The sequence below is a fragment of the Halichoeres trimaculatus genome, unplaced genomic scaffold (assembly GCF_033239565.1).
Source record: "Halichoeres trimaculatus isolate MK-OKI-2021-1 unplaced genomic scaffold, fHalTri1.1 fHalTri1_scaffold_92, whole genome shotgun sequence".
Lineage (NCBI taxonomy): Eukaryota > Metazoa > Chordata > Actinopteri > Labriformes > Labridae > Halichoeres > Halichoeres trimaculatus.
The window spans coordinates 17,159-34,111 of NW_027437271.1; the positions used below are offsets into that span (position 1 = coordinate 17,159).

At 40.5% G+C, this 16,953-nt stretch overlaps 2 protein-coding genes across 2 annotated transcripts; both read left to right on the plus strand.

Annotated features, from left to right (window-relative positions):
• The first annotated feature begins 8,683 nt into the window (after positions 1 to 8,683).
• On the plus strand, positions 8,684 to 12,463 carry LOC141786777 (uncharacterized). Its single transcript, XM_074665282.1, has 7 exons — positions 8,684 to 8,742; positions 9,317 to 9,380; positions 11,244 to 11,358; positions 11,487 to 11,590; positions 11,685 to 11,957; positions 12,078 to 12,171; positions 12,450 to 12,463. Exons 1-7 carry the CDS (start codon positions 8,684 to 8,686, stop codon positions 12,461 to 12,463), a joined length of 723 nt encoding a protein of 240 aa, XP_074521383.1.
• Positions 12,464 to 12,473: 10 nt separating this feature from the next.
• Positions 12,474 to 16,759, plus strand: LOC141786778 (uncharacterized). The gene is made up of 8 exons (XM_074665283.1): positions 12,474 to 12,515; positions 12,692 to 12,856; positions 12,959 to 13,027; positions 13,296 to 13,427; positions 13,540 to 13,599; positions 13,762 to 13,842; positions 14,100 to 16,572; positions 16,710 to 16,759. The coding sequence occupies exons 1-8, from the start codon at positions 12,474 to 12,476 to the stop codon at positions 16,757 to 16,759; spliced, it is 3,072 nt and encodes a 1,023-aa protein (XP_074521384.1).
• The last annotated feature ends 194 nt before the right edge of the window (positions 16,760 to 16,953 follow it).

The following is a 16,953-nucleotide window of genomic DNA, read 5'->3' on the forward strand; positions in this document are numbered from 1 at the left end:
TGGGTGGCGCTATGGAGCATTAATGTTAATGCAAATAATGATAGCAACAGAATCGGCATGTGACAGTGAACATGTGTGTGAATTTTAGTCCTGATCCAACATTGTACAGGAGAGCTATTAAGATTTTCAAAAAGTGGAAAAATGGCCATCTTTGGCGGTCATTTGTGGCCCCGCCCAAAAAAATTATAACAATGTTTTAATAACTTTTTGTCTTTAATATGTGTTGTTCACACAGGCCAAGTTTGGAGTTGATCTGATAAAAAACCTAGGACTAGTTCGTTCAAATATGTACCCTATGATCGCATGTTTTGCCACTTTCAGGCCATTGCCATTAGGGGGCGCTGTACTTTCTGGATAAAATAATTACATGGCTGCGTCCGGGATGCCACCCTGAGCATGTGTGTCCATTTTCGTGCATATCGGAAAAAGTTGACAAAATGCCGAACTTTGGAACCACGTCGTAGCCACGCCCATCAAGATAGAAACAATCTTTTAATAACTTTTAATCTTCACTGTGGATTGTATACACATGCCAAGTTTGGAGTTGATACGTCAAAAACCCTAGGACAAGTTCGTTCAAATACGTTTCCCCAAAACCGCTCAATCACGACGTTTAGGTGCAAATAGCGAAGTTCGTGTTCAGAAATCACGCAAGTCGTAAGAGCCTTTTTTGTTTGTCTGGGCATGCTTGTTATGTGTGCAAAATTTCAGGGCTGTAACTGAATGTCGGCCCAGGGGCTGCAGTTTAAAGCCACTAGGGGGCGCTATGACACGTTGATTTTTGTGCAAGTTGCAGATTCATAAATTTTTTCGGGCATGCGAATTTTGGGTACACGCGCGTTCACGTTTTTTCCAAGCGTCGGCGCGCAATTTGGGGTTAAAGTGGCGGAAACAAATAATAATAAAGAATAATCGCAAGGGTTTCAAGAGGGCTTTCGCCCCCGGTTCCCGGGGCTCGGGCCCTAATTAAAGCTGCGAGCAGCGTTGAACGGGCCTTCGCCCTGTGTGCGCCAGTCGGAGTGTGTCGCAGCCGCCACATGTGCTTGCCCAATGCCTGCCCCAATGCCTGCCAATATGAGCATGTCCCAGCTGCTGCATGAGCAGCGAATTGTGGCTCAGCCACCGCCACATTAGCTGCAAAATGTGGCTCAGCCTGGAGCCATAGGTTTAGGCACGTTCCAACGGAGCATCTTGTGAGTCGTACATTCAGATGCTGTGGAGTGATCCAGAGGCTTCATTGATGTCCAGTGAGTTTACCTGTTTTATAAAGAACAAGCGTTGTGTTTAAAGATTCTTTCTGTTTTCACCAAGAAGCAGATACAGCTATAGCTGCGAAGCTTCTCCCATGTCATTAACACTGACAGCCTGCATGTGTTGAGAGGAGTTTGCCCTGTTTAAAGTCTTACACCTGCAACTCAATGGGGTAAGGGTGTTTATGCAGTCTAGCAGTGCTGGTAAATTAGAGAACAGTGGTAAAACTCCTGGAAAAAACACCAGGTTGGTACAACAGGGTCACAGATCATTTTCTTGTAAAGGAATGGAGGGTAGAATTTATGTTTAAATAAAGAAACAATTTTATGAAGCGCTATGTAGCACTAATGTAAGTGCAACCAGTGATGTAAATGCACTGAAGCTGTGACACAGAGCCTCTGTGTGCATGGGCTCACAAGGTGTATGAGGATCAAATCTTGGTCCTGAATGGCAGTCAGTGTGCCTCTGGTGAGCACATGGAGGGGTATGCAGCCCTCTGACAAAATATGTTAACCCACAGCATTTATGATTCACTGTCAAACAGGTTCTGCAATCAATGTTGCAGACAGCAGAATGTCTCCACAGTGTTTGCATAACATTGCCTGCATGTCCCAGCTGCCGCATGAGCAACGAAATGTGGCTCAGCCAAAAGCCATAGGTGTAGGCATGAGAGTTGAGCCCAAAACTTATGATGCCCATAGCTTAAAGTAGCTGGACAGGCTGCAGATATGAGCCCCTGGGTGGCGCTATGGAGCATTAATATAAGTGCAACCAGTGATAAAAATGCACTGAGGCTTTGACACTGAACCTCTGTGTGCATTTTGGCCCTGATCCAACACTGTACTAGAGAACCATTAAGGTTTTAATGAAATGGTTAAAATGGTCAACTTTGAGCCTCATTTGTGGCCACACCCATTCACGTAGCAAAAATCTGTTTGAAACATATCAATGCCAGTGAGTGTAGTATACACAAGCCAAGTTTGGAGTTGATCTGATGAAAAACCAAGGAATTGTTCCATTTCATCTGAGGCTAAAAATCGTCAAAATTCGATGTTTATGGCCAAGTAGCGGACTTCCTGTTTGGAATTCACTATGGTCATTATAGAGTTTTTTGTAGGTCTTGGCATGAATGTTATACCCACCAAATTTCAGGCCTGTAGCTCAATGTGGCCAGGGGGACAAAAATTTAGAGCCCCTTGGTGGCGCTATGGAGCATTAACTTTAATTTAAATAATGATAGAAATAAAATCAGGCTGTGACAGTGAACATGTGTGTGAATTTTTATCCTGTCCCAACATTGTTCAGAAGAGCTATTAAGATTTTCAAAAAGTTGCAAAATGGTCAAATTTGACGGTCATTTGTGGCCACGCCCACAAATATTAAAACAATGTTTTAATACATTTTTATCTTTTATATGTGTTGTTCACACAGGCCAAGTTTGGCATTGATCGGATGAAAAACCAATTAATTGTTTCATTTAGTCTGAGGCTAAAAATCGTCAAAATCCGATGTTTTTGGCCAAATTTCGAACTTCCTGTTCGGAATTGACTATGGCCATAATACAATTTTTTGAAGGTCTTGGCATGATTGTTATGCGTGCCAAATTTCAGGCCTGTAGCTCAAAGTAGTCGGGAAGCCAAAATTTTCAGCCCCTTGGTGGCGCTATGGAGCATTAATGTTAAGGCAACTAATGATAGAAATTGAATCAGGATCAGACAGTGAACACGTGTGTGAATTGTTGTCCTGATCAAACATTGTACAGAAAAGTTATTAAGATTTTCCAAAAGTGGCAAAATGGCCAACTTTGACGGTCATTTGTGACCACGCCCAAAAATTTGAAAACAATCTTTTAATAACTTTTTGTCTTTAACATGTGTTGTTCACACAGGCCAAGTTTGGAGTTGATCTGAGAAAAAACCTAGGACTAGTTCGTTCAAATACGTACCCTATACATGTAATTTTTCCAAATTCAGGCCTTTGCCAGTAGGGGGCGCTGTACTTTTTTGAGGAAATAATGACATGTCTGTGTCCGGGGCGCAAAACTGAACATGTGTGTCCGTTTTGGTGTATATCGGAGAAAGTTGAGGAAATGCCGAACTTTGAGCCCACGTCGTAGCCACGCCCATCAAGATAAAAACTATCTTTTAATAACTTTTAATCCTCACTGGGGATTGTATACATATGCCAAGTTTGGAGTTGATAAGTCAAAAACCCTAGGACAAGTTCGTTCAAATACGTAGGCCAAAATCGCTAAATTTCGAAGTTTAGGTGCAAATAGCGAAGTTCGTGTTCAGAAATCACGCAACTCTTAAGAGACTTTTTTGTACGTGTGGGCATGCTTGTGCTGTGTGCAAAATTTCAGGGCTGTAGCTCAATGTCGGCCTAGGGGCTGCAGTTTTAAGCCACTAGGGGGCGCTATGGAGCGTTCATTTTTGTGCAAGTTGCAAATTCATAAATTTTTTGGGGCATGTAATTTTTGGGTACACGTCTGTTCGCGTTTTCGCCAAGCGTCTGCGCGCAATTTGTGGTTAATGCGGCAGAAAGAAACATAAATAATAATCGCAAGGGTTTCAATAGGGCTTCGCCCCTGGTTCCCAGGGCTCAGGCCCTAATTAAAGCTGCAAGCAGCGATGAACGGGCCCTCGCCCTGTGTGCGCCAGTCGTAGCCTGTGCTAGTCGCCACGTGCGCTTGCCCGTGGCTTTCAAAGTGGAGCATGTCCCAGCTGCAGCATGAGCAGTGAAATGTGGCCTAGACAGAAGCCATAGGTCCAGGCACGAGGGTTAAGCCCACAACTTATGATGCCTGTAGCTCAAAGTAGCTGGACACGCTGCAGATATAAGCCCCAGGGTTGCACTATGGAGCATCAATGTATGTGCAAGCAGTGAAAGAAATGCACTGAGGCTGTGACACAGAAGCTCTGTGTGCATTTTGGGCCTGATCCAACTCTGCACCAGAGAGCCATTAAGGTTTTCATGAAACAGTTAAAATGGTCATCTTTGACCGTCATTTGTGGCCACGCCCATTGACGTAGCAAAAAGACATTTGGAATGCATCATTGTCAGTGTGTTTAGTTTACACAAGCCAAGTTTGGAGTGGATCTGATGAAAAACCAAGGAATTGTTCCATTTCGTCTGAGGCTAAAAATCGTCAAAATCCGATGTTTACGGGCAAATTGCGAACATACTGTTCGGAATTGACTATGGTCATAATACAATTTTTTGTAGGTCTTGGCATGCTTGTAATGCCTGCCAAATTTCAGACTTATAGCTCAAAGTAGCCGGGGAGGCAAAAATTTTGAGCCCCTGGGTGGCGCTATGGAGCATTACTATTAATGCAACTAATGATAGAAATGGAATCAGGCTGTGACAGTGAACTTGTGTGTGAATTTTGGTCCTGATCCAACATTGTACAGGAGAGCTATGAAGATTTTCCAAAAGTGGCAAAACGGCCAACTTTGACGGTCATTTGCGGCCACGCCCAAATATATTCTATAAATCTTTTAATAACTTTTTATCTTTAATATGTGTTGTTCACACAGGGCAAGTTTGGAGTTGATCTGAGAAAAAGCCTAGGACTAGTTCGTTCAAATACATACCCTATGAATGCAATTTTTGGCATTTTCAGGCCTTTGCCAGTAGGGGGCGCTGTACGTTTTGGTGAAAATAACAACATGGCTGTGTCCGGGGCGCATCACTGAAGGTGTGTGTCCGTTTTCGTGCATATCGGACAAAGTTGAAAAATTCCGAACTTTGAGCCCTTGTTGTAGCCACGCCCAAAAATATTCTATAAATCTAATAATAACTTTTAATCTTCACTCTGGATTGTATACACATGCCAAGTTTGAAGTTGATAAGTCAAAAACCCTAGGACAAGTTCGTTCAAATACATAGCCCAAAATCGCAAAATTTCGATGTTTAGGTGCAAATAGTGAAGTTCGTGTTCGGAATTCACAAAAGTTGTAAGAGACTTTTTTGTTGGGCTGGGCATGCTTGTTATACACACCAAATTTCACCACTGTAGCTCAAAGTAGCCCGAGGGGCTGCAGTTTTAAGCCACTAGGGGGCGCTATGGAGCGTTCATTTTTGTGCAAGTTGCAGATTCATAAATTTTTGGGGGCATGCAAATTTTGAGTACACGCGCGTTCACGTTTTTTCTAAGTGAAAGGCACGCAATTTGGGGTTGTTTTGGCGGAAAGAAATAATAAAGATTAATTAAAGCTGCAAGCAGCGATGAACGGGCCCTCGCCCTGTGTGTGCCAGTTGGGGTGTGTCGCAGCCGCCACATGTGCTTGCCCAATGCCTGCTCCAATGCCTGCCAAGTGAAGCATGTCCCAGCTGTTGCATGAGCAGCGAAATGTGGCTCAGCCAAAAGCCATAGGTCTCGGCACGAGGGTTAAGCCCAAAACTTTAATGGCCGTAGCTCAAAGTAGCTGGACAGGCAGAATAGCGTCTGCAAACTGTAATCTGTACTCATTATCCTAAAAGGCAATAGTTCACACCTACACAGGCAGCAGCACAATGCAGAAGCTGTCTCCTGAGAAACTGACCGAACCTGTTTTTCCCTATAGACATGGAACGATCTATTTAGATAGCCTATTGTACCCTGTACTTATCACCTGAAAAGGGAGTACTTGATCCAGACACGCCTGACCACTTTATCTGTCTCTGGAAATGCAGCAGCTGTCCTCTGAGAAACTGATGGAAGCACTTTTTGGTAGCATAGGCCTGTGTTGTGTAGTACAGAAAGTAAAAAACTAAAGAAATTAAGGAAAAAACTGGCTGAGTAAATGTGAAAGTAAATAAAGTAAATGGTAAAAAAAGAGCATTCAGTGTGTTAACATGAATCTGTTTAGTTTTCAATTATATTCATCACACTTAAAAAAATGTGATTTGGAGCAGAAACAGACTGCTGAGGGCTCACAGTATGACATGCTGACATTTCGGGAGATGAAAATATGCCTCAACATCAAGTTGTCCAAACACCTGAAAACTCACAAGAAATGTAATCTTTGAAACAGCGTTAGGTCGGGCATGTTCAGTCGCAATTTTATACATTCCTGTGTTATTGCAGTCATCAGAGTTGACTCCAAAAGCATCAATGCATCAAGCTGATGTTTGGAGAAAGGCAGAAAGTATAAATAAATGAAAAACAAATTCAATTAATGACTTCAATATAAAACAAACATGCTTACTAAATAGAGATAATTTTCACTTTTAAATGTGTTGAACTTATGAGACTGATCACTGTGAAATAGTGCAATGAGAAATAATAGATTTAATTATAGTTTAAAGTCTAAACAATGTAATAGAAAACACATTAATTTTTATTTATTACTATAGTTCTGAAAGACATGTAATCTTTATCAGCATAGTGAAGCATGCATAAACGTGGGTAAAGTCCATTGTGCTGATTTAACTGTCTGTTTTTGCTGCTACATTCACCCAGTGTTGTAGAATTACAGCACAGACATAACATGCTGACATTGACATTTAATTAATATATATTTTTAATTAAAAATTTGTACATACTAGATAAGCTGTGAATCTGAAAAAAATGTTGTCCACAAAAGCAGAGACATAAGTTTGAAAAAGAGTTCACTTGTTGAGTGGGTTTGTGGACTGAAGGTCAGCCCTATAAAAACATTTTCTGTTGAATGGCAAGGCATGGATAAAGTATTTTTAAAAATATATATATATATACTTTTGTTTTTCTGGGGGTTACCTTAACCTAATGCATGAAATGAGGTGTGGTTTTTACAGGGTTATTCAAATGGTGATAAATGTTTATAGTTGTCCCTATCAGAGGGCGTAAGTGATCAGTGGTAGAGCTGACATCATGTTTATACTGTGCTGTGATTGGTCGGTTTGTCCAGGGGTGTATGAATAGGCTGGAAAAGTGATAAAAGCATGGCTATTCTGGGGGCGAGTACCATTCAACTGGTACCCTCAGAGCTAGCTTGTTGGCTTCGGCAAACTTGCGTCCCAATCTGAGCAATCTAGTGATTTTACACCTTATCTTTCTCCCTTTACTCTTCAGCTTTTTATTCTGTTCTTAAAATTTTTTTCCTTTTTTTATTTTGTTATTTTTACATCTCGCATTTCGGCATTGACTGACTCTGTGGACACAGTAAGTAAAAGCACTTTGTTTTCAAGTACAACTGTACAAACTGTATAACTGTTGGTTTGAGTAAGTGGGTTTAAAGCCAATGATGATTTGCAGAGGAATTGCATTGTCTGTATGTGAGTCACATGAGTTTTCTATGTGTGGTGGAGCCAGGTGGTTTTTTGTAAACAGTGATCCAGCATGGCTCTTTTGTTCAGGAAATTAAGTTTACAACAGAGGTCTGGGGCGTTTTCATTTGTGTGTTGTTATATAACTGTTTTGGAAGGTAGATCGTGTGTTTTTGTTATAAAGCTGGTTGAGATGTTTCAATACAAAGCAGTGGAGGTTTTAAGAGTTTATGGTAATACTGAGAATAACAGTTTGTTTAATTGTTGGACGTGTAAGAGAGCGCTGCTATTTTGAATGGCTTTAGGGTAGAAATGCTCTAACCCTCTAGACCTTTTCATTTCAGTGTTGTGGGATTGTTGCTTTAAGTAATTTTTGCCTTTAAATGAGGAACGGAAGGGTTTTTATAATGTGTGCTTTAGTAAGTTTGTAGTAGTAAATCTGTATTAAGATTGACAAATGGCCTTTTTAGCCAGTGATGTTGTTCACAGGGATGGAATGCTTAGTAAAGAGTAGCTCAGTGTCCACATGGACGTGCACAGTCAGTGGGCAGTAGACTTTGTTTTTGAGCTTCAAGGCCTTATACATCTGTTACTTAATCACTTGAATTGTTGTATGACTTAATTCCAAAGTCACAGTGTCGATTCATAATGGCATTAAGTATATCTTGCACAGTGTATAGAACAGCAGTCTTTGCTGGTGGCATTTTGAATTGGAAAAAATAAGTTCATGAAGCTTAATAAGCACTTGATCCAAACTTACAGAATAGTGTCTGCAAACTCTAATCTGTTGTCATAATCCTGAAAGGCAATAGCTCACATTCACACATTCCTGACAATTCTCACCTGCGAGGACAATGCAGCAGCTGTCCCCTGCCTATAGCCATGGAACGATCTATCTGGATAGCCTATTATAGCCTGTACTTATCATCTTAAAAGGGAGTACTTAAAACACAGAGGCACCCCTGACCACTTTGCATGTCTATGGACAAGACAGTTCTGTTTTCAAGACACAAAGGCTTTGAGAGAAGTAACCATAGGCCTTCTATATATTTGGTTATGCTGGATGGAACAATAAATTGAAAATGTGTAAACTGTTTCATTTCCCTGTTTTGGGTCGGGGTGCCCGTGCTTAATGTGCAATTTTTGTTGTTGAACAACTGAATTTGTAGTGTGTAAGGTACTCTAATCATAAGCTTTCACAATGCAAAGTGAAGACTTACAGCCAGAGACTTGTGGGAATGGTGTGCTTGTGGGGAGCAGGCAAGACAGAGGATCTGATGTGGCACTGTGTTATTCTTGTATCTGTGGGCAGAATTATTTTACTGTGAGCTCTGATGACGGCAATAAGAAAGGGGTTGTTGAAGGGTTGATGTCTTGAATTGTCAGTGTGTGCTACTGTGAGCCCTTCCTCTATCTATAACACAGACAATCATCAGCTACAGCAGTCTCTTCCTGCTCTAAATTGTGGTTTTTGTAAAGTCTTTCATATGTATTTGTGTGTAACATTAAACAAAACACATGCATGTTAACAGATTGTATGCTTGCATTTTTTGACATTGACTTCATTTACTTTCACATTTAATGAGGCAGTTATTTTGATGGAATTGTTTATTTATTTTGTTTTCTTTCTCACAAATACCAGTCTTTACATTATGTGGGCAAAGAATGTAAAAAATGAAGAAGGGCACAGTAGTTAAATCAGGCAGTAAATGGAAGTTGTGGAATTCACTTTTATTTATTATGACTGTTAATAAAAATTCTAAACTCTGTGCTGAGTAATGTTGGCTATATCACAATGTGAATTGTAAAATTCTCCATTTCTCTCCTATTCCAGCTGCCTTCAGCAGAAAGTCCCACCCTGTGACATTTTCGACATCTGGATTGAGTGCGTTTGCAAGGTTAGTTACGTTGATGTTATTATTCTGTTTGTATTCATAGATCAATTTAATAATACAGATGCTCAAAATTGATATTGTAAATACTGTTACTCAGGGGCGTCACTAGATTGGATATTGTACTGGGGCACACCTGAGGCACAAATAATTCACGGGGGTGTGCATACTGTGCAAGAAAAAATAAACGTATTCGGCACTTATTTATTATGATTAACTGAGAACCTCAGACAACCTTTACATCCAACATTTATCAAATCTGCAAGTGGGGTAGTACACACTAGCTAACTTCGCTGTCAACCAGGTCTCACTTTCAGTGTGTACTCTCTGTGTCATCTCTCTTCGAGGCCCATCACGTTCCATCCTTTGCACTCTGCTCCACTTAGTCTGAAGCAACATGAAAATATTAGTGTTTATTGCTGTACAAATATGTACATAGCTGAAAGCCTCCTAAATGCATTTTTTATGGTATTCAGTTTTCATATGGGGTCATAAGCAGTTCAAACGATACTCTGTTTACAAAGTAATCCCACCTTTCCTTGTGACAAAAAAGTTTCATGACCAAAATGCATTCTGTAAGAAACTGAGCGGTTTTTTGTTAAAATTGATTTTTGTTTTTTCCTGTTTTGGGAGGTTTTGTATTTCTGCCATGAATGTTCAAAATCAAATGACTCAGAGGCAAAATAAAAAAAAAAAAGAGAAAGAAACAAAACATGTGGGACATCATTAGCTGATAGTCAACTCACTTGCGCCCTTGCTTATCAGCCTACATCTTTCCCTCACCTGTTCCAGCACTGTGTTGTTCTAATTTGTCTAGACGGACATGGAAATATATTTAAAATAATCTACTTGAGGCAACAAAACTTGGTATTTTTAGCCATGTTTGTGGTGACGAATACAGATTTTTTTTTTTTTCTTGCAACAAAACCAGATGCTTTAGCTGTATCAATTTTTTTGGTGACGAAACAAGATTATTTTAGTCAAAGTCAAAGTGATTAACCAGACAAGCTTACTGTGATATTTTCCTGTGAAATAAACTTGAATGGTTGACAAATTTTGCTCATGACTTCATCTTAGGAAAAAAAAAAATTCTTCCTGAAGATAGACCATTTCAGAACCACAGCACCATCCATAGGCTAAATCAGTCAAGTAACACAAGGGTACTCAAAATCATCATTGATGCAGAGATCCTGAGCACAACCAGCAGACCATAACCAACATTACATTTAATGCTGATGAAATTCACTGGAAATTCCCCCCACAGCTCTTCCTACAAATTGATATGGTTTTCTTGATACATGGAATAATGTTAGCATTAAGTTAAGACAAACTTATGTTGCTTAGCTAGCTAGGACTTCACTTCTGTCATTCCTTGTTGCTTTGTGCCTGCTGCGGCCAAAAAACTTTCTGATATCCATCTAGGATTTATAGTTAGAGTCAGATCAAAATCAAAATAGCATATTTAACAATGTGTTGTTGGCTAACATTACCTACCTCACGTAGTGATTTATATCACCTGCCCCTCTCTCTCTCTGGCTCCCTTTCTCTCGCTCTCTCGCTCTCTCAGCTTTGAGTTGACACAGACGTATTATCAGCTGAAGTTGCTACACGTGGAGAAATTAGCCTATTAATTAGCCATGTGCGCATTGTTTATGTGGAGTGAATACAGTAGCAATGAATGACCAGACAAAGTAGTATGTGCGCTGTGCTAGTAGACTTAAAACTCTGAAGTCATTTTTTTTTAATGGTGAAATTTTTGATTGGGGCACTGTAGATAAATATTGTGGCATGTACCCCCGTGAAATCTGTCTGGCGACACGGCTGCTGTTACTGATCTATTATGTTTGTTCTTTTCTTCATTTGTCACAGATGCCTAGAACGAAATCCTTCCGTCGTTCCCAGGCAGCAGCTCGTAGACTCGCAGAACGACAGCCACTTGACATCACCCCCTTGTGGCGTCGTGCACGAGAAGAAGATGAAGCACGTATGTTGAAAATTATATTTCTTTGTTTTTGTTGAACTTATCACTGTTGGTATATCTTACAGATGTTGCCTTTACATTTGTCATCACTTTTGTGACTGAGTTGGGGAAATTTGATTTGTCTCTGATAGGTTCGGGCACTGGTTTTCGCCACCGGGTTCGGCAATGGCCAATTTCTGCGTTGACTAGGAAGAGTCACAAATTGGTCATTCCACCTGAGTGTCCTGACAAGGAGGTAAGATTATTATACAATGTAATTTTCTTATATATGTCGCTGTAAGTTAATTGAGCAGTAATTAAGCTCATACTTTGTTGTTCTGCTGTTCCAGTTTGTTCTTCTAGTTGGTGACTCCCACCTGCGAGCCATCGTTGATGGTTTCGTGGAGATGCCAAAGGGACTGTTTTCCTTTGGCATCATGTCAACACCAGGGGCTGCTGCTCACGAGGAGAGGATCGAGCTGATCCATGCTGTGGTTCCTCGAAGTCCTGCAGCAGTGGTCCTCCTGGCACCCAGCAACAACCTGACCCACTCCCAGACCATTGACAGCGCCAGTGCAGACTTCGCCATGCTTCTGTGTGCAGCTATGGATCGTTGGTCCAATGTAAGTTTTGACACATTATTGTTTGCAATTTGAATGGCATATTTAGTTGTTTTAGAATGAAATTTTGAAAGCTTTACTAGTTTATTAAAAATTGTATAAATATTGTGGCTTATTTTTCAGGTCGCAGTGCTTGACTTCCCTCCTCGCATCAGTTCCAACCTGGCGAAGCAAGAGGCACTTAGACAACAGTACCACAGAGTGGCTGCTAGAATGGGTATGCATTGTGTCAAACAGAATTTGCCTAATTGTTTAGCCTGTTTTTTAAATGAAAGAAGAATTGCATGTGGTGTTTCATATATATATATAATTATATATATATTTTTTTGTACTTTTTCAGGTGTGAGGTACTTTCCAGCAGTGGAACACTTTCCTTTGTCACAGACTGACTTGTGGGCCAGAGATGGTGTAAGTAGACCTTTTGATTTAGACAAAAAACAGTTCATCTTTTGCATTGAAGGTGTTGTTAATAATTTTATGTTCTATTTTCAACAGATTCACCTCTCTGACTCTGCAGGGATGCCTATCCTTGCACGGCTGCTGTGGCAGGCTGCTTATGATGTAAGTTATCTCTGTGTAGAAAAAGTTTATGGTTTGTCAGATTGAATGTGATTATTTTTTAGGCAATGCTTTTTATAATTCCAATTAATTTCATTAATACGTTTTCAGTAACTTTTAATTTCATATCTTTTCTCTGCCTATTAATAACAAGATTCATTTTTTATGCCACAATTTAGACACTGAAGCCAGTACCAGAGATCACCCAAGTGCAGGTTCAGGCACTTCCCAAGCCATCTGTTCCACATGTGAAACCTAGACTTGTGGTGAGGGGTGAACTTGTTCCTCCTCGTCCTCCAGTCAACCCCTTCACACAGTGGACAACTGTTCAACGGGGCAGAAAGGTAATTTGCAGCCGATTGTTGTGAAAGATTTGTAAATGTTTATAATTTCAGAAAAGAAGTTGAATGGTTACTAAACATAAATTGTGCTTCCTTTTATCATAGAGGAAGGCATCAGGGGAGCTGGCTCAGTCCTCTGGTGTGGTTCCCAAGAAATGGATGGTTGGAAAGCAGGTTTGTATCTTACTTTATATTCTTAATTGATTGGCAGGAAAGTGCTGTGCCGAATGCAAGCATGTAGTCTTTGCATACAAAGGAAATGTGTTTTAAGACAGCAAAAAAAAAATTCCCCAATTCCCCAATTCAATAAAAGATTATTCTATTCTATATTCTGTTCTAAAAAATGTTTGTTTTGTTTTGATTAATTAACTGTATGAATAAAGTGGGATTTTTTTTTAGAGCTGTTAAATTCAACAACTGTGTTTACACTGTAATTTCACAGGTTGTGAAGGAGTGTACCATCCCGCTAACGCCAGTCTGGTTTAGCGCTGCCCTGTTGGATGAGATGGAAAAGCTTGTTCCATCTCATCTGCCCAGTCCTACTGGGTCCACAGCCGTTCCCAACGGCAAGCAGGTAATATTCATAATCTTGTCTTTCTCTCTTATGACATGTTTCTAAACAGCAACAACTTCTTTGATAGTGTGAAAGCATTATTGTAACATTACCTCTTTTCTGTTTTCATTAGAAGGCCGTTGTGGAACGGAAGAAGGCTGCTGTGTCCAAGAGGAGTCGGTTCGTCCGGCAGGTGAGTTTTGTTTGATTATTTTCTTAAACAATGTTTAATCTTATTTGGAAAGGTTTGTTTAATCTTATTTGGAAAGGTTTAAATTTATCAATACAGTCATACATAGTAGCTTAACAGGTGAGGAACACCCCATTCATGTGTGCCTTTATTTTCTATTTTTAGGCGGACGCAGTGCCGTGTGTGGTGAGTGTGACGTCCAGGGACACACCTACCACTGTCATGCAAGAGACGGTGGAGGAGGAGGTTGGTTAAGTTACCTTTGTCAGCACAAAAAGTATCTTTTATCGAGTTCAACTGGAGCAGCTGTTTTATAGTTAAGCAGTTGTCAGTGTTTGTCTATTGTCAGGGACACGCTAGCTGTGATAATTTTACAATTTCAATATTGATTAAAATGCTAACATTGAACCAAAAAAAACACAAGAAAGAGAACGAAATACTCTTATTGTCCTATACATATTTGTTGTCTCATGACTCATTCATTTGTTTTGTTTTTTTTTCAGGTGCCAGCATCCCACAGGTCCCCAGTGACTTCATCATCCCCTGCGTCCCCTGGGTCCCCTGGGTCCCCTGTGTCCCCTGCATCTCCTGCGTGCCCTGCATCCCCACTGTCTCCACCTACCAGCCATGTCCAGACCCCTGAGGTGGAGGGTAGTGACAAGCAACGCACACAAAGATCCAGCAAAGGTCAGAGTGATGGCTCTCCTGTTTCGTGTGTTTGTACTGAGCAGTTGCCAACAGCTGTAGTTTCTGGCAATGTTCTGAGAGCTTTGACTGATGAGCGGCTTGATGTTAATGCAGCTATATGTTGTAGTGTTGTGGCTGCTATCAAACACAAGATTTCACCTGTGTGTACATGGAGTAGCAGAGACTTAGATCAGGTCAGGTCAGAGGGCAGTGAGCTGTACAGCTTTATTGCTAAGGAAAGCCACAGTCTGGCAGAAAAAGACAAGTTTTTTCAGCTTGTTGAGAAGCACAGGGTTTTTAGCAGGAAGTGGAGACTCGAGCTTGACCGTGCAGAGTACATTGCTGCTACATGTAGTGGAGAGGATCTGTTGTATAACAGGATTCAGGACCTTCTCAACAATAGTGGCATGTGTCTGTTTAGCATTGACGGTTCCTGTACTGTCATCATTCAACACAACAACTATTTAGTGGTTGTTGACTGCGGCAGACGAGATAAATCTGGCTTTGCTTCCAGCTGTGGCAGATCTGTGGCTGTGTTTACCACATGCCTGAATGACCTGATGCTTCACATCAGAGGTCTACAAAAGTCGTTGAAAGGACAGTGTTATGCTGTTGTTGGCATGAATCTGCATGAGCTGGATGGCGAGGTCGGTGTCCAGAACTCCACAGACATTGTAGATAGTGTCAGTGAGGTTAAGGACAGCAATGTTGATGTTGAGGTTATGGACAGTGTAATTCAGGCTGAAGTTAGCAATGTTCAGGTTGAAGACAGCAAAGTTGAGGTTTCAGACACTATTGTTGAGGCTGCTTACAGTGAGGTACAAATCCAAGTTGCAGCTGAAGTTCAGAGAAGCAGCTCTGTCACGCCTGTACATCGGGTAGGATCTGTGCAGGGAGCATTCCATCAGGGAGATGCTCGTTTTAAAAATGCCGGGAAACAGTGCATGGCCATAAGCCTGCTTAGTTTAGCTAAACACACAATTCAGAGTGTGTTTTCATGGCAGTCACACACCCTTGATGAGGTCCTCGTGTCAGGGGACAAGTTGTATTCCTCTTTAAGAGAGAAGAACTTGATCAGTGACACTAGAAATCAGTATCTCCTTGCTACAGAACTGCCCCGACAGCATGTTGTTTTTGGTAAGACGTTTGACTTTTTCTATGGTGACGTTGTAAGTGGAAATGTAAATGATAATGACACTCAGTTAGTTGCAACCAGGGTGCAGCACACTTTGAAAGATGGATTGGGAGAGATGTTTTGTAATTATAACACATGTCTTTTGACAGTGTGTGCTAACAGCTGTGCTATCATTCATCAACATGGGCAGTATGCACTTGTTGATTCTCATGCACGCAGTCAGGATGGTCTTGTAGATTCTATGGGGAAGAGTGTTGTTTTATATTTCAGCTGTCTTGATGAACTTTGCCATCACATACATAGACTTACAAGAACAATGACTCGACATGAAAAGCTATTTGAGATTGCGGGTGTTTGTGTCAGTGTGTCATGTCCCATTATTTGTAGTAATGTGTGCCCACAACTTTCAGAAACTGTAGAAAGCAGAAGCACAGTATTTGGAAGCAGTTTTAGGGAAAGCTCCAGCCATTTAGCAGGGATCAGTGGTAGCAGCAGGGGAAGACTTAGCAAGCGCAAGAGGTCAACTGGAACTTTTGTGTCTAAGAAATTCAGAAGTAGGGATGTAAATGATATTGATTCAGATATCGAGTTTGTTAGTGATGTCTCTAGTGAAGAGCTACTGTTTAGTCCTCTTAGTGATGAAGTGTCACAGGCTTTGTGCAGAAAGTTAAAGATCTCCTCTGAGAAACTTCATGTAGCATCTGAATTTATGAATATAGGTTCATTAGGGACTCCGTGTAAAAATGAGAAGATAGCAGCTGATGGTAATTGTTTCTTTCGAGCAATTAGTCAAGCAGTCAGTGGTACACAAGATTATCACAGAAAAGTTAGACTTGCAGTTGTAAAGCAGCTAGAAAGTAATGAGGTCGAGTATACCAGTTTTTTGAGGAGTCAGTATTCATCTGTGACAGAATACCTTACTAAATCAAGAATAAAATATCTTGGGAGCTGGGCTACAGAATTAGAAATTCAAGCAGCAGCAGATTGTTTAGGAGTAAACATATTTACGTACTGTCAAGATCGCTGGCTTCAATATAGTTCCAGGAATACTCAGCTGTCAAATAACAGTATTTATTTAGAAAACTGCAATGGAAACCATTATGAGACAGTTGTTTGTGTTCAGCAGCCCAAATCACAAAGATGTTATGAGTATTGTGAGTACAGCAGGGCCAGTTCTAATGGATATCAGATTAGACAGCAGAACAAGGGAAACAATGAATCTTGTTTAGCAGATTTCACAATAAGTGCAAGTTATGAAGGTGAGCCTGTAGAAGTTGGCGTATCACAACAGCAGCAAAGTACACCATCTTCATATTTGAAAAGAAAAAAGAGGTTACTTGAAAAATCTAACTACAAGATAAATCAGATACATAGGGAGAGAAAACAAGAGAAAAATAAGGTAAGGAGGAAATTGAAATATCACACAGACTTGGAGTTTCAAATGAAAGTAAAAGAAATGTGTAAAGAAAGAATAACGTTGAATTACCATTTAAATGATTTGTTTAGAGATAAAATGAGGCAAAAAAGTGTACATG